Source organism: Lepisma saccharinum, chromosome 27, assembly GCF_977018435.1.
Source record: "Lepisma saccharinum chromosome 27, izLepSacc3.1, whole genome shotgun sequence".
NCBI classification, from domain to species: domain Eukaryota; kingdom Metazoa; phylum Arthropoda; class Insecta; order Zygentoma; family Lepismatidae; genus Lepisma; species Lepisma saccharinum.
The window spans coordinates 55,427,808-55,452,265 of NC_139255.1; the positions used below are offsets into that span (position 1 = coordinate 55,427,808).

Sequence of the window (24,458 nt, forward strand, 5' to 3'; positions counted from 1 at the left end):
TGTCTCCACCGGGTATCGAACCCGAGACCCTTTGATTACAAGGCGACGACGCGAATGAAAACACCAACAAATTAGAAAAAATGCAAAATTGGGCAATTCGTAGTATACGAAATACACCACACATGACTTCACGATCGAGCAGACAAGAACTGCAACTACCCACGCTTGAATCCAGACGCAAATATGCGTCCCTACTCAAAATTCATCAGGCAATTCACACACACACAACCACTTATTAAGCGGCAAGGTAATTATATGTAGTAACATGCATTATCCAATCGGCGATCTAATAACACCAATAGTATCCGAGTACGAAAATGTAACAAGGCAAGATACGGATCAAAATCCTTATCATGGCTGGCAAGTAAGGCGTGGAATCAACTGCCTGTAGCCTGGAAAAAGGAGAGAAATTTGGCAAAATTCAAACAACAAATTAAAATGTTAATCTACGAATACTTACAACGTGCCTCATTTGCCTCATTGCCTCCTTCACATATACTTACTTAATTTCTATTTCTTGTATTTTTATTCCTTGTGTGTTTCAATTATATAGGCACATTTATATTTATAGTTATTATTTATTAGTTATACATTTACAAACAGTTAGCAGAATTGTATAGCATAACAAATTAATCCATGTAGGGTAAAAAGCTGTTTCTATAGTAAGATAATCCGTGTAAAAATACTGTAAGCTTAAGTGTAACCCTACTTCAAATAATAAATAATAATTGACAATTCACCTACTGTTTCTTTCGCCCTTGGGATACAACCACAACACACAAATATTCCGTGATATACAAATCTACGAAAAATTGTTATTTGTATCAGAATTTCAAACTCAAATTTAACTAATCAACTTCAGGATATCTTATGTTGTAAAAATCTTCCGTCTTTCAGATTGTTCTGCAAATGACACTGAAAGACAGACTGAGCAGATTGAGAGAATTCTATTTTATTTTCGACACAGCTTTATTTTCCATTATCGATAAAGGTTAAAGCTAAATTGTGAAAAACATATTTCAAGTTGTAATTTTTCACGTCTGTGGAGAAACATTCGTGCAGAATTCACGTACGTATCATTCCCGGAATTCAAGGAATTTCCGGTTAGTAGCCACCCTGTTTATCCTTATACAGGGTGTCTCATAAGTAATAGCGCAAACTGACACAGGTGAAAGTACACGATAATAGAAGCAAAAAAACTCTCAGTAAACATGGGTCAGCAAACGAGCCGTTTTCGATATAATCGCGAATGTGTGGTTACAAGCCGCCACTGACTTCATTGTTTGTAAACGTCATCCTAGTTTAGTAAAATGCTAATAATACAGTAAGAAAAGTGACTCCCACAGTACGATTAGATTGTGTACTGATTGAATCCAACCTGTTTGATTACAACGCCACCTCTCGGAAATCTTCTGTTTTGTAAACAAAGAGCAAACCTCGCACCGCGCAAGGAGTAAAGCACTCGGTGTTTACAAAATGCAATCAATGACGGCTTGTACCCACACATTTTTAGCATTTTACCAACTAGGACGACGTTTACAAACAATGAAGTCAGTGGCGGCTTGTAATCACACATTCGCGATTAACTCGAAAACGGCTCGTTTGCAGACCCATGTTTACTGAGACTTTTTTGCTTCTATTATCGTGTACTTTCACCTGTGTCAGTTTGCGATATTACTTTTGAGACACCCTGTATAGGTACAACACTTCGGTGGCTGAGCGCATTGAGTGATCGATTAACGATTTCATGGCCTGAGTTCGAGTTACGATCAGGGTACAGTCAGTGGAACTTATGGTACGTGACAATCCTATTGTACGCCTGAAGCCTGTAACCTGACACTTTCAAAAGTAACAGTTGGACGTCGATTAAGGCGAAGAGTGACAGTTTGGCACCAGCTTTGCATTATTTCATTATCATCAGAATGGGCACTGCTACTAAAAAGAAACCTGACTGTACAAGAGTTTGAACTTCTCCCCATGTTGCAAGTGGAAGCGGATTTTCAAGTTGATTATTGAACTAGACACGATGCTTGAAAAATATAAGAATTTTCAGAATCCCATGCATTCCTTATGGAGAAGGACCAACTTCAACTTCCGGCAAATGAAATGGGAGCTTTGACTTTTCCGACGACGAATAAAATCTTCGTGTCCTCTTTCCGTTCATGTGTTTTTCTACGCCATCGTAAGTTTGATATTCCCAAGAGAACATGTAAATTAATACTCCCATAAGCGTAATGCTACGTTTTCTCCCCCCCCCCCCTACAAACCATCCAGCGCACATATCTCTCTCTCCAGTTCGCCGCAGGGACAAGGGTCCTTTGATGTCGAAAGATTTCACACCGACGCGATAAGCCCAATCGAACGCAGACTTCTATTGCTCATCATGCCGCTATGAAACCCTGTTGATTGGCTTGTTCCCAAGCGACATGCGTCGCAAGTCGCTCAGGGGTGGAATCTCCCGAAAGGAGCTTTCAGGTAGCAGGGGTTTCACTAACGGAGATTTCACACTGAAGCGACAAGCGACTTGTCCCGCTTGAGGATTTCACCAATCGAAACATTGCTGTTGATTGACTCGTTCCCAACCGACATGTGTCGCGTGTCGCTTGGGTGTGAAACTCCCTCAATCCGAAGAAACAAGCGACAACCGCAATTCCAATTTGTACAAAAAAACATTTACAGACCAAGGTGACATGATGTACACTGTTGAGAAAACTGCCCACTCCGAACGACACGCAAGCGACATGCACAGCTTGTCGTGTCGCTTTGGTTAATTTATTTCAGTAGGTTCGTCTCGTGTGTTACGCATCGCCTGTCGCGTATTGGTTTGGTCTCTGCCAGTTCAAGGAACTTCCAAATCGAAGCAACAAACTACACGTGTCACCTGGAAACGAACCTACAGGAATAAACGCAACCCTTCGAACCAAAACGGCACGGCAAGCTGTACGTGTCGCTTGGAGACGAGTTCTAAGTCTAATTTATGCACAGATAGGCTAATTGGGACTAGGCTGAACTTACAGTTTAACGTGGGATCTGAACCCGGGACCCACTGATTACAGGGCGACGACCACTATGCCATTGGGGAAGCGTGCGTGTCGCTTGGGCGTCTATATTTGTCGCTTGTCGCTTCGGTCTGAAAGCTCCCTAACACGCGGCAGATGAAAAAAGGTCATCGGATCCCCGCAAGAAAAGGTCGTTTGTTAATACGCCACTGAAACGCATCGCATTTTACCAAACCAGCCATGCAAGTGGTAAGGAGCGGAGCGTAGCACAGAAGTCTGCACCTTGGAGGGGCGATCAGTCTCCTCGTAAACGGTGACCTTGTGGTTCGCAGACTGTGCGAAAGGAAACGTAACCTGTTTACGGGAGGAAGGAAGAGTGGTACAAGGAGGGTATGGAAAGTGAGTGATATTGAAGCGCAGTGATCGACATTCTTGCAAGTCAAGGCGATTATGCAGCACGTGGAAATCATTAGCCACGCTTATTTACGCAGTGGGCCGTGAACCTGTTCAGCTTTCCCCTCAAATCTTTTATTCTCCATTAAGGATGGTATCCCATACAGTTTCTATCTCGGAGCGTAGGCAGAAATTTTTGCAGGAGGGAAGGGGGTAATGTCATTGATAAACCCTGAGTGGTACAAATCATAATAGTAATATCACCATGGGTATGATAATCATTATTACGAGGGTCACTATTTATATTTTGAGCCTAACAATGAAAAAACAGGAATTTGGCATTGAAAACTGCTTTATTGTTTATATTCTCCTTTATGGTCAATACATTTTTGCATTCGTTCAAACCATTTGTCAAATCAGTTTTTCCAATCTTCTTGAGACACCTCCATAATATGGTTTTTGAACGCATCAACGGCGTCTTCCGCCGAGGAAAATCGTTGTCCACGCAATTTATTCTTGACGTTCGGGAACAAGAAGAAGTCATTCGGTGCCAAATCAGGACTGTACGGCGGATGACCCATCAATTCGATTTTTTGACTGTTCATAAAGTCGGTTGTTAGACGAGATGTGTGACAGCTGGCATTGTCTTGATGAAGAATGATCCGACGGCGTTTGTTTGTTTTCCGTATTTGACCGAAGACCTCTGGCAAACAAATTGTTGTGTACCATTCAGAGTTGACCGTTCTACGTTCTTCTAAAGGCACAGTTGCCACGTGACCAGTTTTCCCGAAAAAACAGGCGACCATTTGTTTCGATGTGCTTCGAGCGCGAACAACTTTTGTTGGATTGGGTTCATCTTGAAACACCCGTACAGTCGACTGCTGTTTACGTTCCGGCTCATATGCATATATCCATGATTCGTCACCTGTTACAATCTTATATACGTCTTTTGAAGCACCACGATTGTATTTATTGAGCATTTGTTTGCACCAATTGACGCGAGCGTCTTTTTGAGTTTTTGTCAAATTGTGTGGGATCCAACGAGAACATACCTTTCTCACAGCTAAATGATCATGTAATATTTTATATATGCTGGTGGAACTAATGCCTATGGTTTCCTCAATCTCACAGTATGTCACATGACGATCTTGCAGTATTAGGTTTTGCACAGCATCAATGTTTTCTTGAACAACAACTGATTTTGGACGACCTTCGCGAATCTCGTCGGTGAGCGAATGGCGGCCACGATTAAATTCGTTATACCAGCGTTTCACAGTGGCAAAGGATGGGGCTTCATCGCCAAATGTGGAAGTAAGTTGATCGGTGAACTCTTGTCTTGATAATCCACGTCGAAAATCGTAAAAAATCATCGCACGAAAATGTTCACGAGTTAATTCCATTTTATTGTTGTCGCGCAATCTCCAAGGCAACATAAACAACACAAATGAAGCTATTGACAAAACATTTGAAGTACGTTATGGTCAATAATGCCAGACGATTCCGTGCAAACGTCAAATCGCGCCTAACTTCAATCAGTGTTGCCAAGGCTCAAAATATAAATAGTGACCCTCGTACACAATAACTATTATAAATCAATAAGCCAATTTATTGACGTATTTACTTCATTTTAGGTCCCGGTAGCCTAGTCGGTAGGGCGTCTGACTGCCACGCGGGAGACCCTGGTTCGATTCACAGGGTGGGTGATCACATCACCTCCAAAGTGCCCGAGATGGAGAATGTAAATCTGCCTTCAGCACACAGTGCTACGTGCACAAGGAACTTGCTTTACCTTTACTTCATTTCACTTCGCTTTTTTTGTCCGTTTTGGCTAATCGTGAAGATGAGAATGAATAGTGATGACTAGGACTCGGAAGTTGAGGACCTATAAATTGCCAAAAAAAAAGACCTATAAAAAAAGGAAGGACCTAAAAACGGAAAAAAGGACGTATAAATGTGATCCAAATTAATTAATAACTTCAGTTTTAATTACATAGTTAATGAATAAAAAATAAAAAATTCTAGTGGTATGGAACACACAGTGCGAGAAAACTATATGAATGAAATGCATCTTCTTTCAGACATTATATTTTTTTAGATTAACATAACTTGAAAATCATATTTGAAGAATCATATTTGTCCTAACCACACTAGGGTTACAGAAATAGGACTTCGGATCATATTTCAATCATGCAAAAATGTTTTTCTCTCGTTTCAGGGATGGTTCAAATATATTTATTTATTTCTTTACTACAGAAAGGATGTTTAAGAGGTGATGAACTGATGATGATTCGAATTGAGAATGGGCAGTAAAAACGTAGTCGAAAGAAGGTGAAGTTGCAAAAAAAGCCGTTAAGACCTAAAAAAGGACCAATAAGCCAAAAAAAGCCGAAAAAGGAAAAAAAGGACAAATAAAACCCACTTTTTCTGGCCTACAATGACCCAAAATGAACATATATTACGTTGGGCCTAGTCTTCGGACACTAGGAAAAAAAAGAATATTTCCTCAACTTCCGAGCCATAGTGATGACTGATGAAGGGAGTGAAACCAGCCCAACAGAGGATTATACTGACTGTGAGTCCTGTCGCCAGAGCCTTCTTACTAGTCTGCAAAATGCAGTCCACTATGTGGAAGGGACTTAGACATTTGGGTGTCTTCAAACCCGTGAAGGAGGCCTCGCAGTATTCGCATTTAAGAATACTGTACGCTTGTAATTGTGGTTTCGCATTCGATTCGCCAATCTGATATTAAAGCTATTTAGAAACATGCACACACGTTCACTTGATAACAAGCATATACACGAGACTATAAGAGGAAACTATCACGCATATCCTGTAGTCTTACGCAAGGTAGTAACTAATGCATGACCCACAAGCCACAAAGCGTCATGCCACGTACAGTTAAGACCCCTGCAATTGTGAAAATCAGTGTTGCCAGCTCACTTTTATTTTCGAAAAAGCAATTGTGAAAATCAGTGTTGCCATCTCACATATTTTCGAAAAGCAATTGTGAAAATAAGTGTTGCCAGCTCACTTTTATTTTCGAAAAGCAATTGTGAAAATCAATGTTGCCAGCTCACATATTTTCGAAAAGCAATTATGAAAATCAGTGTTGCCAGCTCACTTTTATTTTCAAAAATCAATTGTGAAAATCCGTGTTGCCATCTCACTTTTATTTTCGAAAATCAGATATTTGTTTTTAGGTCGACAAATAGAGGCACCATTTTATACATCTCTAAGTCAATCTCAGCGATTGAGAATGTACGATTGGGTGAAAGAACGACAGAGAGGAACAGGTATACTCAGCCCAATACTCTTATAGAAGCTCTGTTGCATCCACTCTAAGATCCCTGCAGTCATTCTGACGATATTACAGGCAGCAAGGATTCTTGCCAGGAGGAGATGCAAGGGGGCTAGGCTCGGCTCGGCTCGGCACGGCACGGCACGAAATCGTCCGCCGTTACTGCCAGGCAGTGCACCCTAAAAACTTATATACGTTGTCTTATTCCACTGTCATAGGCAGCCCCAACTAGTTTTGGCTTATAACTTTTTAATGAGGCGTGTCTGAAACAGGGTTGGGTTCCTTCTCATACTACTCTGCTACTTTGATTCAAGGTCACTGGAACACCCTATATAATGTCAAAAGAGTTACTGTAATTTCCCCACACTGGAGATATATGAGAAATTATGCCGAGTGCACGAACGCGAAAAGAACAAAGAATCATGGGTAATAACAGCTCGAATTACGAAACAGGTTGCATGATGACCATTAGCGAAATAATAGTGCCCTATAATAAAGAGTGGCGGCAGACAGGCTGCATACAACAAACTACCTTTGTTCTCTCAAGGTCATTGCTCTTCCCTTTAGTACGAGGCATCGCACAAAAAAGCTAGCATTGCGTACGGCGAGGGGAAGGACTGGAGACGCATTGTTTTCGGACGTAGCATATTCATGACCAGTGACGTCACAACTACGTTAAGGACCATAAAAATCGCCTGCCTCGCTCGAACACCCGTTTTCACGATGTACAGTCATGGAAAAAAGTTCTTCCCCATAAGGCGTTAATAGGAGCAAGTAATGCAGGAGGGTAGGCAACACATATTGCACCCTTCGATGATCGGGTGATTTTGCCTGTCTTAACACCGAGAAATGTGTTCCACGCGAAGGTCAACATGACAGGAAAGCAAAGAGGGTCACGTGACTATTGGTTACGTGGAGTGTTGTGCTTCTCCACGTCCCCAGTTCTTGATCCACATTGCAGAAAAAGTAGAGCTGCATGCAATATATGAAAATAGGTTGTTTTCAACTACACGCTTAATTATGATTTTCCCAATTGTAAATCTATCAGACGTGTCTCCCGATTTAGTCGGGACAGTCTTTTACTTTGAATTCCTGTTTGTCATAGGCGTAACTTGACGGGAGCAGAAAGGGCATTTGTAACCCCCCCCCCAAAAAAAAATCAGGTTTCTTAAAGCTGCTAAAACAGGAATTAAATACTATGATTTGACGCGTCCAAAAAAGTATTATATTGAAAGATTTTTCCCAAATACGTAGATAGCAATTTAATACTTTGAAAGTGTCTCAGATTTGTTTATTGTCACAACTTAGTGTGGCACAGGTCTACTACAAAAGTGGAATTTCGTAACAGAAATATGAACCCACTCCTTTTATTTCGTAGCCGATTTCATCTTGAAACTGAAATTAAGAATATTAGTTAATAATGTCATTGGTAAACAATAAAAAAATGTGTTAGACCCAATTCTTTAATACCTTATCATAATCTTTATCGCAAGTTGAAATTTTGTTGTAAGTCCACTTTATGCAAAAAAAAAAAAAGGTAAAGTTCTCACCTGTGCTTGGCGCTACGCCATGAAGGCGTATAGGGGGTGTGGGGGTAACGCCCCACACTTTCTTGATTCGTTCGTGAGTGGGGGTGATGTGATCAGCATCACGCCGCCCCACACTTTCTTGATTCGTTCGTGAGTGGGGGTGATGTGATCAGCATCACGCCCCGGACAGCCTTTACCACCAGGGTTTCCCCCAGGTACCCATGTCATTCGACGCTGGGTGGGCGCTGGGGCCGCTTCCAACGTTAGAAAAGTTCCCGGGCTTGAACCGGCCGGGAATCGAACCCGGGACCTATAGCATGGTAGTCAGACGCGTTACCGACTGAGTCACCGGCACAGATAAACTAATCTGAAGTGCATACAGTTTAAAGTGGGATCCGAACCACTATGTGCGATCACCTGGTATCGTACCCCAGACCCCTTGATTACAAGGCCTTACCACTACGCCATCAGTGAGGCGCACACAATCTTTGTATTTTGACCTTTTTTAACCTATATGTATCATATAAGAGGTTGTTTAACGTTGCTATGCCTCTATGGATTATATTTAGCCAGTATTCGAGCACATAGCGTCAGGTTTCATAGAATATAAGCTTCTCTTCCATGTTTATGGTTTCCTGTCTGCAGTAGAAAAACTGGCAGGTTCCCATAGCTTTTCTTTCAATAGTCTTCCAATGGTTGCATATCATATCACTCAAATTTGATTCATTCGTTTCGAACACAATCCCCGATGGCGCAGTGGGATCGTGGGCGCCTTGTAATTAAGGGATCCCGGGTTCGATACTCGGTGGAGGAACATAGTGGTTCGGATCCCCCTTTAAATTATAGGTCCATTCACGATTAGCCTAACAGGACATAAAGTGGACTTAAGACACCAAATCAAGCAACTAACACAATCCCGTTATTGTCCAGATTATCGAATCCAGAACCTTCGTCGCGAATAACATAAGCAGGAAGACAACGTGAAATAACCGAACAGAAACAGAACCTAAAACCTACATCGGATAGATTGGATTAAGTCGACGATACAGCACGGGTTCTGAAATGAAAAAGAATACGAAAGTTGAAGGACCTCTATACGCACCCACTTTTCCTCCACTCAATGGGGAAGATATCCTTCTAGCTGAGAAGCCTTTACGTAGGAGTGCCCTGAGGGAACTTCAAGGCCACGACGATAAAGTGCAATGACGGGACCAAAACATACGGCAGATAGCTGTGTTCCTCCTTATTTCGTACGCCATTGATAACTGGAACACGTGACCTCGTCTTTGGTAGAGCAGAAGCCTGCCTGCTTGCTTGCTTGCCACCACCCTTTAGTTCAGTGACCTTCGCCCGTAGTCAGCAAGAGTGAATGACTCACCATATACTGTAAGTATTATTTCATCTGCAGTTATATCAGTTACCATTTCAATAGTTTCCTTCCTAATGGTTACTTTAGTGATAAACATGTAAATTAGTTCTCGAGAGTGAACGTTTTATCTATTTGAACGGGGATTTTTATACAGCCTGCATGTATTTTTTCTGAAACAAGAAGAAATTCGAAGACGCAAAAAGAGTTGTATAAGAGTAGTTAACAAAAGGAAAAAAGAAGAAGAAATCGAAAATGTAAATGCTGAAATAAATTATGGTAGAGATCGAGTGAATAACATTTTGTCATGGGGCCTCCTCGATGGCGTAGTGATAACGTCGTCGCCTTGTAATCAGTGGATCCCGGGTTTGATACACGGTGGATGCACATAGTGGTTAGTATCCCACTTTAAACTGAAGGTCGAGTCCAGATTAGCATATCTGTGCACCAAACCAAAACTAAGAAAGAAATTGTCACAGTGTAAGAAAATTTCATGTTCAACCACATACGAAACACAAGGGAATAATATATTGCAGTTTGGAGTTCACATCTGTAGCATCTAACCAGCACAATTATTAATCGCAACATATCGTATCAGATCCATTTTTATTATACATGTATGATAATATAAGAGAAGTAGAGGAAAGAGAAAACCAAGCGAAACACGGACGCCTTCTCCAGAATTTCAAATCTCTTTACATAAGGTTCTGGGTTGGAGTCCCGAACAGGCATGACTTTCTTGTTCTTGCCCTTTTATCTGCTTCATTTCATCATAATTCATCGTTATGGTTTACCTGCAGGGGAAGAATACTGGCAATAATTGCCAATACAAAGCCAATGACAAACAGAACAACTCGATTACGGAGGTGCCAAGAAGAAACGAGACTTGACAGTTTCTCCGTCTCTCGGTTTGTCGAATTGAAAATTGCTCTCCCGTTCTCGGTCTCGATTAGTTAAATATAGAAATCGAAAATGTATGTGAATGAATATACATGTATTTTATATATTCCGGTTTTGTAGGAGATTTCGTGAGAGATGAAATAAGTACTCTTCCATCGTATTTATTTTTATAATTTTTATTCCCTGTTCGATGATCGCGACGATAAGGACGAGTGACCATTACATGAAATTGATGACGAAATAGTCAAACACCCCCGACAAGGACGGTACTCAAACCCGGGAACTTTGGCGACGATATCGAATGTCAATCACTTAATGAGCTTGACCACCGAGCCTGCTTAATGTTGTTTCTGTCAGGTAATTCGTAATAATATCCCACATTCACTATCATTTGCTTCATAATTTATCTTATTGTTGTGATTAACCTGAATTCAAAGAATTAGTTGAAAGGCAAAAATGCAAGATTGAATGTCTCTGATGTTACTTCGTGCCGAATAATATGACGTGGTATTATGATATGAATTTATTAATCATATAATATGCCTATTCATTCCATTGATTGATCCCAATTGAGCACACAAAATATGCTATAATGTCCACTCCATGGAGGAGTGGTTAGCATAGCGCGCTACGATGCCATGGGTCCCTGGTTAGAATCTCGACTTGGGCGTGGGTGTCCTTGGTAAGTGTCCCTTCATCAATTTCATCATAGCATCACTCATCTTCATCGTCGCTATTTGCCAAAAGTGAAAGAATAGTAAATCTAAATAACAAACATCCAATCAAATCGAACATCTCTACCGATTTAATTCTATACGGTACCGAATTCCCACTTTATTACTGCATCTTAAGTCATTTTACAGCATCTCAATTGTTTTCCGATTCGAAAACATTTGGAATGTCGTTTTGTGCAGTTGATTGTGCATTGTTTCGTTGTTTGGATTGTTTAATTAACGTCGCATTAATTAGTTTTAGACCAATCGTGACGGGGGAAGCAAGAGCACAAATAGTGTTGCCCACGGGACGAGACGGGACAGGCTTTTAAAAATTCGAGACGAGACGAGATTGACCATGTGTCATAAGACAAACGAATATTTTCGAGACGAGACAGCTATTCCACGAGACTCCACGAGACGAGACAGGCCAAAATCTCGTCTCGTGGGCAACACTAAGCACAAAGAAAGCAAAAAAGACAAGGAAGAGACCACGGCTTTCTTTAAAGATAGCATCCCGTGAATACAACTCAAGTGACTGCAGAATATTATGAATAAAATTTATTTCGCTTTTTCCTTTTATTTCTGTTTCAGTTATTTTACTTCGCTTTTCTTCTACCACTCGCGTTACTCGTGTCGGTGAGGAAGAATTATAAACTCGTGAAATGGACGATGGTACAAAAAAATATATGCCTCTCCCACGGTTCGAAACTGTCAGTACAAAATATTGTCTTATTTTTAAAATTTACGGGCAAATATGGTTTGTCACGTAGCAATTTTCGCTTATCTCTTTCTCAAGGGGTTCCATTGCCTCTCTGATGTCGTAGTGGTAACGTCTTCGCCATGTAATGAAAGGCTTCCGAATTCAATACCAAATAGAGAGGCATTTGGTTCGGATCCAATTTTAATCTGTAGGTCCAGTGCATGAACTGGACTTAAACAATTAACGTGTGGCATGTGGTCTGTGATGAGAACCATCATTTCAGCGAACCTCTTGACAATGACTCTAATATCACTTGGAAGAATAGTATTTCTTTACGAGTAGGTCTTGTCAAGAAACCAGTTCCTGAAATTTTCTTCTGGAGGCATCGTAGCACCCAGCTGTTTGTTGTGGCTGGGGCACGAGTCATGTGACTCATGCTATCAAAGCTCAATCCTTCCCGAGAACTCAGAATCACCAGGCAAACTTAAGCGAATATTTTGTTATTTGGGTTGCATAAACAACAGGCTTTAAGACGTTACGAAATTCTACGTCCCGTGGCCCAGGTATTTTTTTCTAAGACTGTACGCTATCCTATCCGATGCTTACCCCTGCCGCACAACAAACTAGCTTACCTGAAGGGGGAAGGGGTGGGGGTTCAGATGCCTACATTTTTTATCACAAAAATTCAAGAAACCATTTTGTTTATTGTTGTTTCTTTATTGATTGAGTTGTTGGTTCAAGTCCACTTAATGTACAGTAAGACTAATCGGGACTGGCCCTACAGTTTAAAGTGGGATCCGAACCACTATGTGCCTCCACCGAACATCGAACCCGGGACCCCTTCATTGCAAGGTGACGAAGCTACCACTATACCATCGGGGAGGTCCTCTTGTTGTTTACATAGGTGCAGTTACAAAATAATTACAAAAAATATCATTAATAACAAATAAAAATCAATTTTTGCATGAGCATCATGCACATATTTTATCATTCACTAAACCTAAAAAAAAACACGTTGCATCAATACAAAAATTACCATAATTACAAACCAATTGTACACTGTCACTGGCATGACTGTCACGTCGGAACACACATCGCAAGGGAGGAAGAGGGTTGATAGGCACACCACGTTAATTTTGCCTCCTATGTACGTCACCTTTATGATTTTGTGAACAAAAGTAATACAGAAACATTGAGAACACCCTAGGCAACAATGTAATTAATTTTCAATTTTTATATAAAAATATTCAGTTGAAAAATCGAAAAACAAAGAGCCCCTCGGGTATAGTTCCTGGGTTTAACTTTGTCCTCTCGCTTTTCTTGCCTGAGTGTACGATTTCGAACTCTTTATCGATTCGCCTTGACCTTTATAGCCGTAATTACGCATGAAGTCAAGAGTGAGACTCACTGAGGTGTTAAGTGCAGTGTTCCAAGCCCCCGCTCAAAGTCACTGTACAAAGTATCCACGAGTTTATGAACTCTGTTGCAAATTACTACGCATCGCGGCTGTAATGAAGGGAGAAAGCACTTCATGGAATTTATACCTTACACCGGAGGTTGGTTCAAAAAGTTCCCAGACTGCACCATTGAACCGAGCGCGCCTCTGGCGAGCAATGGTCTCCACTACCAACAATCGCAAGCGGTATGGGGCGATAACACGCTCCGGCCATGCTTGATTGATTTGCTTTATTTGACTTCGCTTTTCTGTCACTTTTGGCTAATCGCGAAGGTGAGTGATCCTAAGATGACATCTCCAACCTAGCATGCTTTATTGTTACATTGGCGATTTTTCACCCTGGCTTATTGGTTAGCGTTTTATTGCAGTTTAAACTCTTCCGCATTCAATCCGGACACTTCGGATGAGCACTCCAGGTGTATGTCGGCTACAGTCAGGTTCTAATTCATAACCATCAAGAACAACAAGCAAAGGGAACGGCCTCCGTGGCTAGCGTCAATGCATTATATTCAAAACACTGCAGTTGCTCACAGAGTTTGGTAGGAAGCAGTGGCGGCGATTGGGTTCCAAAACTGTGGGGCGAGGACAGTTTACTTTCCCTTGGCAGACAAGGTTTAGCATAGTGCGGGAACAAAATGGCAAAAAGTATGAAGCGCAATGACCCAGCCCTTCCTCACCTTCACGAGTCTGCCCTCGTAAGGGTTGCCCTCCACATGGTGAACACCTTGAAAATCAATTCTAAGATAATTTGGTATTAGGTAAAGGACTTGGGAGATGTAATCAGTGCAAATAACATTTAATGCAAATGCACAAGGCACGAGAGACATGTCTAATAGCAAGGTAATTCATGACAACGGCCACTTTTCAGGAAGGTGGAAGGCTGAAGTAATTGGCTGTTCAAGGTCAGCGAGAGACTTTGGCAGTACCTGGGGGCAATGTGGTGGCATGTTGTGGGAGGTGAAAGGCTGGAGTTATTTGGGAAAATAATCTTCCAAATATGTGTGTTACATAAATGACCAACCAAAGGCTTGATGGCTGGTTCCACACATTGTGACCAAAATAACTATTTGCAGACCATGAGCATGTCCAGGAATAATTTCGGGACAGGGACAAGCAGCATGTCTGTGCATGATTTTCCAGATTAGAGTTCCTTGCTTATTAACAAGTAATAGTAAGTATTTTTGACACTCTTCTTTTCTACTTTACTTATTTTACACTACTCATCCACATCTTTGATCAATCATGATGACAAACTTATGGTTGTTGGAAGCAATACATGGGTAACCATGTCTTACTCAAGAGGCCAGCATTACAGAAGATACTGGTACAGTTTCTAGTGGTCTGTCATCGGAGGAAAACTTTGGCAGCCATCACGTTGGTGCTTCCATCCTAGGAGAGGAGAGCTGGAGATATCATGCACCTTGTTCTCTACCAGTCAGAACTTGCAGTTCTCTTGGGGAGGGGACTTTGGGAACGTTTGGTACAAGGCTGTAGTCGAGGGTATATGGCGGTACATGCTGCATAATCTCTTGTTCCTTCTGCTACAATGCAATATATCTGAAACTTTCATTTTGTTTTTATTAATTTATGTAATTTAGTTATTGCTCCTTGAAAGCAGTTGCAATTTTTGCTCCACTGTGAGGAAGAACAAAAAAAAAACAGTTTATCAACAATGCAAAAAAGAAATAGAAAACAACATAACTCACATTAAGCTATAGGCAATTATCGAAAACGACAAACAGACCACTTGAAGAAACAAAGAAGAAAAAGTTCATAACAATGCTGACGAAAGAAAAAAACGGGCGCTGATTTTTAGAGAGGCTACCGCCAGTACAGGAAAGTATGCATATCGTATCGGCATCTCTTTCAGTACTTGCCTGTTGCATACAATAAAAATGGTCTTACTTCAGTACATAACATTCGGTGCTCAGTATGACATGACATAATATGACACACTAAGGGTTAGTGTTTTCAGTTGAACCTAGGGGGTGGGGTGCCTCTGCCTCATGGCGAGAATTTATGTAAGTGAGTGAGTGAGTCTGTGGGATTGGGGCTTGATTTTTGTTTGATAAGCAACTGAAGACTGGACCTACAGTTTAAATGGAATTCAAATCACTGCAACATGCCTTCACTTGGGATCAAATCAAGAACCCCTCAATTATTAGACAACAGGATTACCACTACACCACCGGGGAGCCCCCTTACATCCATGGTTAAAAAAAAACTGCTGTTCAATCAAAATAACTAGCATTATTATCTGAAAACGTCATGCACAGTGGAAATCGTACATTTCTGCATAAGATTCAGGGTTTCCAGTAACATGTGCAGAGTGGCCCTCATCACATTCCTCTCACGCTTTGGATTTCAAACAGGTTTTAAGAGTTTTGCAGGAGCACACAGGTGTCAAGATACATTGAGAAAAGAGAAAGAGTACAGTTAATGATTGATCCAAGCGTTTTTGTAAAATGAAATTATTGGAACACAGCAAAATGGAAATCACTTCTCCTTCAGTTCACAAAGGTAGTCGATGCTGTAGAACCTGGAGGGGGTTGCTATCTGCCGTATCTCCAAACATCTGCAACTAAATGCTTTGTTGTGTGTAACCATTGTTGCAGGGAAGCATTTGATATAATTAGACTGAGGATTTCTATGCAAATGCATGTTTTTTATTGGAAGGACATGATAAAAAAAAATTGATGTTACATACCAATATGTTTCATGTAGTTCTGCACCGTGGTCATGTGATCTAAGGCATCATGCAGGTTCGAGTCTCCTGGGGGAAGTGTAACAACTTTTCTCCTGAGATTTCGGCCTGTGTATGGGACCGGTGGCCACCCACCATCGTGAGGAAATTGGGGAGCTACGAATGAGTAGCGTTGACTGGGGATTTGTCGTGCTGACGACACATCACCCCCTAACTGGTTTGATGACCTCCCACTTTGGAAGGTGAAAGTGAGGCCAGTAGTCGGTAGGTAGACCCTAAATGGGCTGTTGCACCACAGGTTATTATTATTAATATGTTTGATACATAATATACACAATACTAGATTACTGGGGGGACACATCCCCCTGTCATCCCATTATGATGACTGATATAATATATACCGAAAAAACAAATTCCATACCTACATAAGTCAATTTGTGGTATACTTGTTCACCTGAAGACAAGTGAAGTAGTGCTCTATCAAACTGCAGTGTTAGAATAAGTACAGTTAAAAGTGCTAGATAATGGATAATTCCAATTAACATCATATGCTAATGTAGAACCATTGTCACTAACATTCAATTACATAAGTTGATTTGAACACGGTCACTTATAACATGAGGTATAAATAACAATGCTGCATTATCCATTGATTTGTTCATAATAGTAAATAAAACCTTGTTTGAATCTAATGCTACAAGATCAATATAAGCAGAAAGTAAGGCACACTGTTCCCAAAATGTCAAAATGCAAGACACAATCATTCATACTAAATAATATATGAATATTACATGCCCACACACATGGTCATTCGGAATGTTGGGTGCATAGCGTCACTGGAAAATTAATACTAACCTAAAAGTATATACAGTTGAACCTGAGTTATATGTATGTCAAGATGAAGAGAAAATAATATATAGCTATAACCGAGAATTACTTACAAATCAGCTTTAGATACTATGTCATATTATTATTAAAATACTGTAATTGTATCCATGGGTGTAACTTGGGACCTAATTTTGAGGGGGCAAAATCAAACTGGGCCTAATTTTGAGGGGGCAGAATCAAACTGGGCCTAATTTTGAGGGGGCAGAATCAAACTGGGCCTAATTTTGAGGGGGCAGAATCAAACGGCCTAATTTTGAGGGAGTAGAATCAAACTGGGCCTAATTTTGAGGGGGCAGAATCAAACTGGGCCTAATTTTGAGGGGGCAGAATCAAACTGGGCCTACTTTTGAGGGGGCAGAATCAAACTGGGCCTACTTTTGAGGGGGCAGAATCAAACTGGGCCTACTTTTGAGGGGGCAGAATCAAACTGGGCCTAATTTTGAGGTAACAATCAAACTGGGCCTAATTTTGAGGGAGTAGAATCAAACCTGGGGCTTAAGTTTGGGGAAGAGATTCGAAAAGGTTTTCCATCCAATAAAAACAGCATCCCGGATTATTTGTTAAATAACTATGACATTTGCGAAATCACAAATATTACTCTTTATTACTTTGCTCCTCAGGTCCGCTAACTTGTAAATTTTAATAAACCTGAAAATTTTGGGGATGCAAGTGCCCCACCTGGCCCCTGCCAAGTTACGCCTATGATTGTATCTATTTTGAGGAACAAGATATACATAATGCAGATTATTTCTGTCATAAAGTGGTAAATTAATGAATCTAAAAGTTTAATTCTTAAATATAGGTAAGATGCTGTTTTTCCAAATATGCATATTTTTCCTCTCTTTGACAGCTCTGTTTTGTTGAGTTATTACCAAATTCTAAAAATTTGCCTAAAACCAGCATTTCTTTTACTAATGGCTGTGCAAAGTGTGGTGCATGTGATGCCTACATCTGCTACAGTAGAGTCTCGCTTATCCGACATACCACCGGAAAAAAAATCATCAATTGGCAACAAGAAATGCAAGTTGTGAGCGTAGTCTATTTTTAGTTTTTCCCGAGTCTACCCAACTCTAACTGTAACTTCATTTTTCCAGTTAATTTTTTCTGTATTGTTGTAAAACATGATTACTGTATTAGGTTAGTAATGTGCAAAATTATAACATTAGTTTGACGTTTAATAGGCTTTTTCTTAACACCTCCCTATTATCAGACATTTTCGCTTATCCGACGTACTACCGGCCCGTTTATGTCGGGTAAGCGAGACTCTACTGTATTTCAGTTTTAGTTTTATGTGATTAATAAACTGGTCAAGCATGTAATGTTTCCTCCTTCTGTTGTCCATGGCCAACCAGTAGCAACTGATAACATTTATTGTTTATATTATGTAACACAGCAAACATCAGCTATCGGCATCTTTTTAACATGTGTACTTTCATATCGCGATTATGTACAAAAAAAATTGTACCGACAAGCAATGTATACCCCTGTGACATTGTTGTAGCTTGGTTACATACAAATCAACTGTATTTTATAAAAATTAGTAAACCTCCAAACTTCATATTATGTACAAATACGGTTTAATTGACAAATTTTTACATTATATTTTGTCGGGACCTAGAGTAATTTATGTATAAATAGGAATTACGCAGAACTGAGTTATGTATAAAGCAATCTCAATTGTATTTCACACATATAATTTTGTTTCAGTCACATGATAAATTCAAATTGAAAGTGTGTTCTTTTAGGGGAAATGCTATTGTGGAGGGAAATATGCATCGTTTGCACCCTCTTCCCATCTGGAAAAAATATCTTCCTTGCCCTTCCCTAAAAAAAAAATGCGGACACCCTGCATGCACACACACGTAGAAAATCTTAGCAGAAAATCTGAAACTGACACATTTAAGTTAAAACAAAGAATTTATTAAACTGAACTCATGGGTATGAAACCCTTGATCTTATAACCAAGAGCACTGGACATGTCATTTCATACACACTTCTCACATGAGCTATTTCATTTAAATTTCAGTTTCTATAATTATAAAACTCTGAACAGTTATTTTCTTTATAAATCCCACTGAACCTATACCTAACGTTTTTACAAAGTGAAAATTATATTATCGGTTCATTGTGAGGACATAAATAAAAAAAAAAGTTCAATATTTGTACTCTGGTAAGTGTTTGCTCAGCAAACTATCCCATGCAGTGTCTCCAACTGTATCCACATTCTTTAATGCTAATTATGAGTGCTAAAAATTCTGTAGGACATCTCTGGAAAAAAGAGAACGTCTGGTAACCCTGACCGAATGATACTTCCCACTTCAGTACATATCCTTGGGCACACATTGCATTCACAATACATGAAAACATTCCAATAATTCAAAATTTTCTCTCGAATGTTGAATCGCAATGTAAACAAGGGAAACGGAACAGTTCCGAATGTTCAATGATTTCTTGCAAGTGCTTTAGAATACTGGAAACTATTGTGGGAGTAAGTTCACAGCCTGGAGAAACTAATTAGCACAGTTAAAATTTCCGCTAAGTATTAGTTACCAGAGAAATTATGATTTGAAACATGACTTGAACGAACAGGTGTTCTTGGTTTCCAGTCGACTTGGACACGAGTTTTTGCAGATTTTCAAGCGAGGCTCGAAAGGGTTTTGTGCTCAAGACGTGATCAGGTGTTTAAGCATTAAGGAGCGTTATTTTAATCCCAAGAGCCCTAAACCAGACCCCGCTAACCTACCAATGAAATAATTTAGTGACAAAATAGCCCTTCGCACCCCATACTCGTTTAGTGCATTGCAACAGCAAACGAATGACTGCTTGCAAACAAAGAATCCTGTAGGAGTACACAGAAGGATAATATTTCTCCATGAAACAGGTAGATATGTGTGTTAAGAGACATAAGTACAGTAGGAACTGAAAAATGTAAAAATTGTGTTTCTACCACGATTAGTTCAGAATTAAACAACGAGCACTTCGGCCTAAGCAAGCATTGGACCCGAATCTAGCAGCCATATTGGCAGCTATAGTAGTGCAAAAGTGGTAATTTGAATGACGAATAGTTTAAGACAGTTACATTTAGTTGCCTTAGTATATTCATGTTCTGTTCTCTCTTCATGTGTAGAATGTAACTATCAACAAAGCTATTGGCTAAGCAGCGGTGTATACTCTGGGTCATCTAGGTAATCGCAGATGACCCAGCTGTATTTCTTTTTTAAATATATACAGGGTGTAATTTTAATGGTGCCCACGGACCACAGATTTGTATAGAGCATATCAAAGCAAACAACTTTACTCAGTAACATTTTACTCATTGGTGTGTCGATTTGACGCTACAGCCATTCAAAAAAGACTGTTTTGCCACCTGGATATTGGCAACCCAACACACCATTTGATCGGATTTGGGACGTCATTTCCTGCAGCGAAACAGCAAACGGCAGGATTGCAAGGAACACAAAAATTTTATGAAAAATGACAAACTACACATTATTAGCTGTAAAACGAAGCGCGAAACGCGTCCAGTAGTCCGAACATTATAGCCTACCAGCCAGAGAATCAGCAGTCATCTCAGGCGAAGGAAGAAGTGAACAAAACGAAGTGTCAATATCGGATTTTGTCTCAGCCTACATGTCAAATTTCAACAACAATAAATTTTATTGGACTTTCAGCTTACATGTGGCTGTTTACGCCCAGCTACATGTCAAATTTTTGCAAATATCGTTGCAAGGTTAATATCTACAGGTTTATGTCCAGGTGCCTTGTGGTACTTTTGTGCTGAAACGGAAGTATCCGAGGTTCACGTTGTTACATTATGGCTAAAACACGGACAACCACAGTAACAATGTAATGATGAATCAGTAACGAATATACTGCCCTGTTCACAGTTGCAAACTATTACATGTGTATCCGGTGCATAGATAAACACAGTCGTCGGAGAGCTTGTATTAGTACTACTTATATCCCTGTATTTTCAACCATTTTGGAGTTTGAGGATCAAGGGTCAGAGATTACCCACTCGTTAGAACCAGCATACGCCACTGTGTCTAAGACAGGCAACACTCCCAGCTTGAATATCTCTATACACTGGAGATAAAGGGTGTGTTTTTATTTTTTCAGAACAGGGCAGGGTAGTGTTATATATTTCATTTTAGGTCAGTTAGTGTTCATATATGGTTTTAGCTATTTTTTCTCATGTCACACAAAAGGAAGACGAAAGCCCTGAATAGATGTGATGTGAAATAACCTTGAGGGGGGGGGGGGTAACAGTTCGATCTCGGGACAACGGATTTCTTAAAATTTACAGGAGAAAGTACTTATCGAAATGAGTTTCTGTTGCATTTTCTTAGTTCGTGGAGCAATTTTCTTTCATCATTCAATCTGTTTCACCGGGAATTCATGTATTTTCGAAGGGAAATATGTCTATGATGCACAATAGTTGTTGCTTCCATTTGCTTCACCCGATGTTGCGTACGTTAGATGAAGTAACCTCCTGTCAGTGTTTCCAACCACGCCGTTATTTTGCAAGAAGTGAAGGTGATTTTTTTTAAAGCTGTATTGCATTGTTTTACGAACAAAATTTTAACTATGCTTGCCTAAACTAACCGAACCTAACCTTGCTGGAAATGGTTCGTGGGGCTATCCATAAATGGTTTTTGTGGCTATCCATAAATGGTTTTTGGGGCTACTCAGGTATTTTTCAGTTACAAATGTTGGAAACACTGCATACCCACATGATCCATGATGCGACTCAAGCTGCGACCGCCATATTGTGTGTTACGGAAGCGAAAAAAGGAAAAACAACAATTACTGTTAATGTCAGAAATTGAAATTATTTTCGTGAGAAAAGCAAAATAACACAATGCAGAATAGGTAAGTACGAATGTAAGAATTGACGAAATAAACGAGTTAGACGTGTTGTCCCGAGATCGAACTGGTACCAAAATAAATGTTCACATTCTATCACCACAGTCCTGGTAGGCTAATAAGTCACTAATTTTTATTCATGTAGTTCTAATATTGGGAATGACATTTTCCACTCAAACCTTATGTCTTATCTAAAGTGTAAAAAATCTAAAACATGAATATGTAGTCCTACAATCCAAATCTGTATTCTAATTTGCTTGTGTGTACTTGAACAAAATGGAATGCTGCTCGTGCAGCAGCTATTTGAAATGTTAGAATTTTTATTTAGTGCACCAAGTGAATGAAAATGGTGATGGAAAGATGAAGGTGACTGGAGTGTTCTCCGATTTATTTACTAGAGAATGTACTAACCAAATAAGTTTTCCAGATGAAGTATCAGAGGTTATGTAGTCCCGGTCACTGGATATTACGTGAGTAAAGTGTAAAATACTGCTTTTCATAATGGCTACATTTCTCTGGAAAAAAGTGAGGAAGCCATGTTTTGTGGAATGTAGACACTGAGTTGCACTGTCTACAGTGTTGCCAAACAGTGTAAGCTTAGTGTTATTTCAAGTATGTTTGCCAAACCTAACTTAATTTAACCTAACGTCACGTGAAATTTTCAAGTTACAGACGTGACGGTGAAATTGTAATGTCAGATTCATGTTCCTAACAGGCCTAACCTAACCTTGTAGGCATTACTCGTCTGAAATAATGGGTACTTGTTTACTATCCTTCAGACACATTTATTTATTTTTACAGAAGAAACTACTTACCGTAATAAGTTCCTGTAGCATTGTCGAACATCGGAAAGGTGTTTTGTGTGATGTGGGAATGTTTCATAGCTGAAATTCATGTTGTTCGTTGAAAATTAATTCTCCGACGGAGAATAGCTAGCCCCACGAACCATTGGCGCGTGGATAGGTTAGTTCTGTTAGGTTAGGAAACATAGTTAAAATTTGGTGTTGTGTTAGTATCAGGATCTAGAAATTGGAAATAATTGCGAACCATTGGCGCTAGCCCCACGAACCATTGGCGCGTGGTTAGGTTAGTTTTGTTAGGTTAGGAAACATAGTTCAAATTTCATCAAAACAACGTTGATACACCTTCAGGAATGTTCCGCGAAGCAGATACATAAGTACGAATGTCAAAAATTGACAAAACGAAAAAATTAGAGGTGTTCGAAGGATAGTAAATTTTTACCAAATATTTTTTTTGCACAAAAATATAATAGTAATCGGAAAAATAACACCGGAAAATGGACGCAGAATGTACGTACTATCAGGGGATATAAGTTCATCATGTAGAGGGAAAAAGCAGCCCATGTTCTGCAGTGGGACCTTCAGGAGGCCTCATATAGAAAGTATACAAAATTTGAAAGAAATCGGGGAACACTCTCGTCATCTTCAATGAAGCCCGATAAACATGTATTGGTAGAATGTATTCTCTTTTTTAAAAAAACAAAACAAAAAAACATCTCACTTATTTGCACCAGTCCAAAGTGAATGAAACATTGGCGAAGTATATCAATAATACTTTTGAGAGCTATAATTTGTTTCTCTCTTGTCCCTTAGGGAAAAGCTATACAAGGCGTGACACACAAGCACACTTCTTTCCTTCACGTTACAATCGCTAAAAGTGTTCAAGGGCAACGCTCCGTATCCTAATATACAGCTGAAAGAATGTATTTTTTTTAACAGGTCCCGTACGATACGTTCTTTAGTAGCATTTTTTGGCCGATTCAATGCCGAACTATCGAATTACGCTTAGGTGCGTTTCTTGTCAATTCAAAGGGGACGAACTACAAAAAGATAGATGACCATCACTTTTTGCGACTGAACTTCGATCTATAAAACCAGATTTTTTAAATTAAAAACTCAGTCAACGTAGCATGTTCTTCGTGCACAAATGAATATGTTAATATCACCTTCCCGTCACCTCATTTTATTCGTCTGACACAACATAAAGGTTAGGTTATTGTTTGTGACTACTCAGGGTGTATATTCACACTGCGACAAACAAGTATACAGGTGAAGTGTTGGAGTAATACATTTTTACCCCAGTTCTGGGTAAGTATAAATGCTACCAAAATTAGCCACCATATATTTCCAATCGTCATAAATGAAATAAAAAACAATGTCTATATTTACTTTGTCTCATTATGCAGTACTGCGAAGAAAACAAATATTATCTTACCTAAGATAAATTCCCATTGTTCACATCCAAGGGATCTCTCTGGAACAACTTCAAGTTCTAGCATCTCTCTTACACTGACTTTATCTTCAGAAGTTCATATGACTTACAGTAAACCACAAATACTACTAAAATATAAACTACCGTTTGTCTTTACAGGCAGCTCTTTGTCTGCTACACTCTCACGCCATCTTGTTGTTTCCCAGCTGTCAAGTTTACGAATGACGTAAGAACAGCTGGTTTGTATGAGAAATTCATAGCGCACTATCACTGTTTACCTTTACAAGCATATATTTTAGTCATTTACGCATGATTTTGTATCTACGCTCCTAGATTGTGCGCAGTAAATGACATAGAAGAAATAAATAGATTTATTGCAGGAGGATATTTGAAACTGCACGTGAACAACAA

General features: G+C 39.8%; 1 protein-coding gene across 1 annotated transcript in view; it reads right to left on the reverse strand.

The window, feature by feature from the left end:
- LOC145980326 (PHAF1 protein CG7083) overlaps window positions 1–24,249 on the reverse strand; it is a 63,084-nt gene extending 38,835 nt beyond the window's left edge. The window contains exon 1 of the mRNA XM_083113358.1: window positions 24,051–24,249. Coding sequence (XP_082969484.1) covers window positions 24,051–24,114 — 64 coding nt within the window. The 5' untranslated portion in view covers window positions 24,115–24,249. The remainder of the gene's footprint in view (window positions 1–24,050) is intronic.
- Window positions 24,250–24,458: the final 209 nt, after the last annotated feature.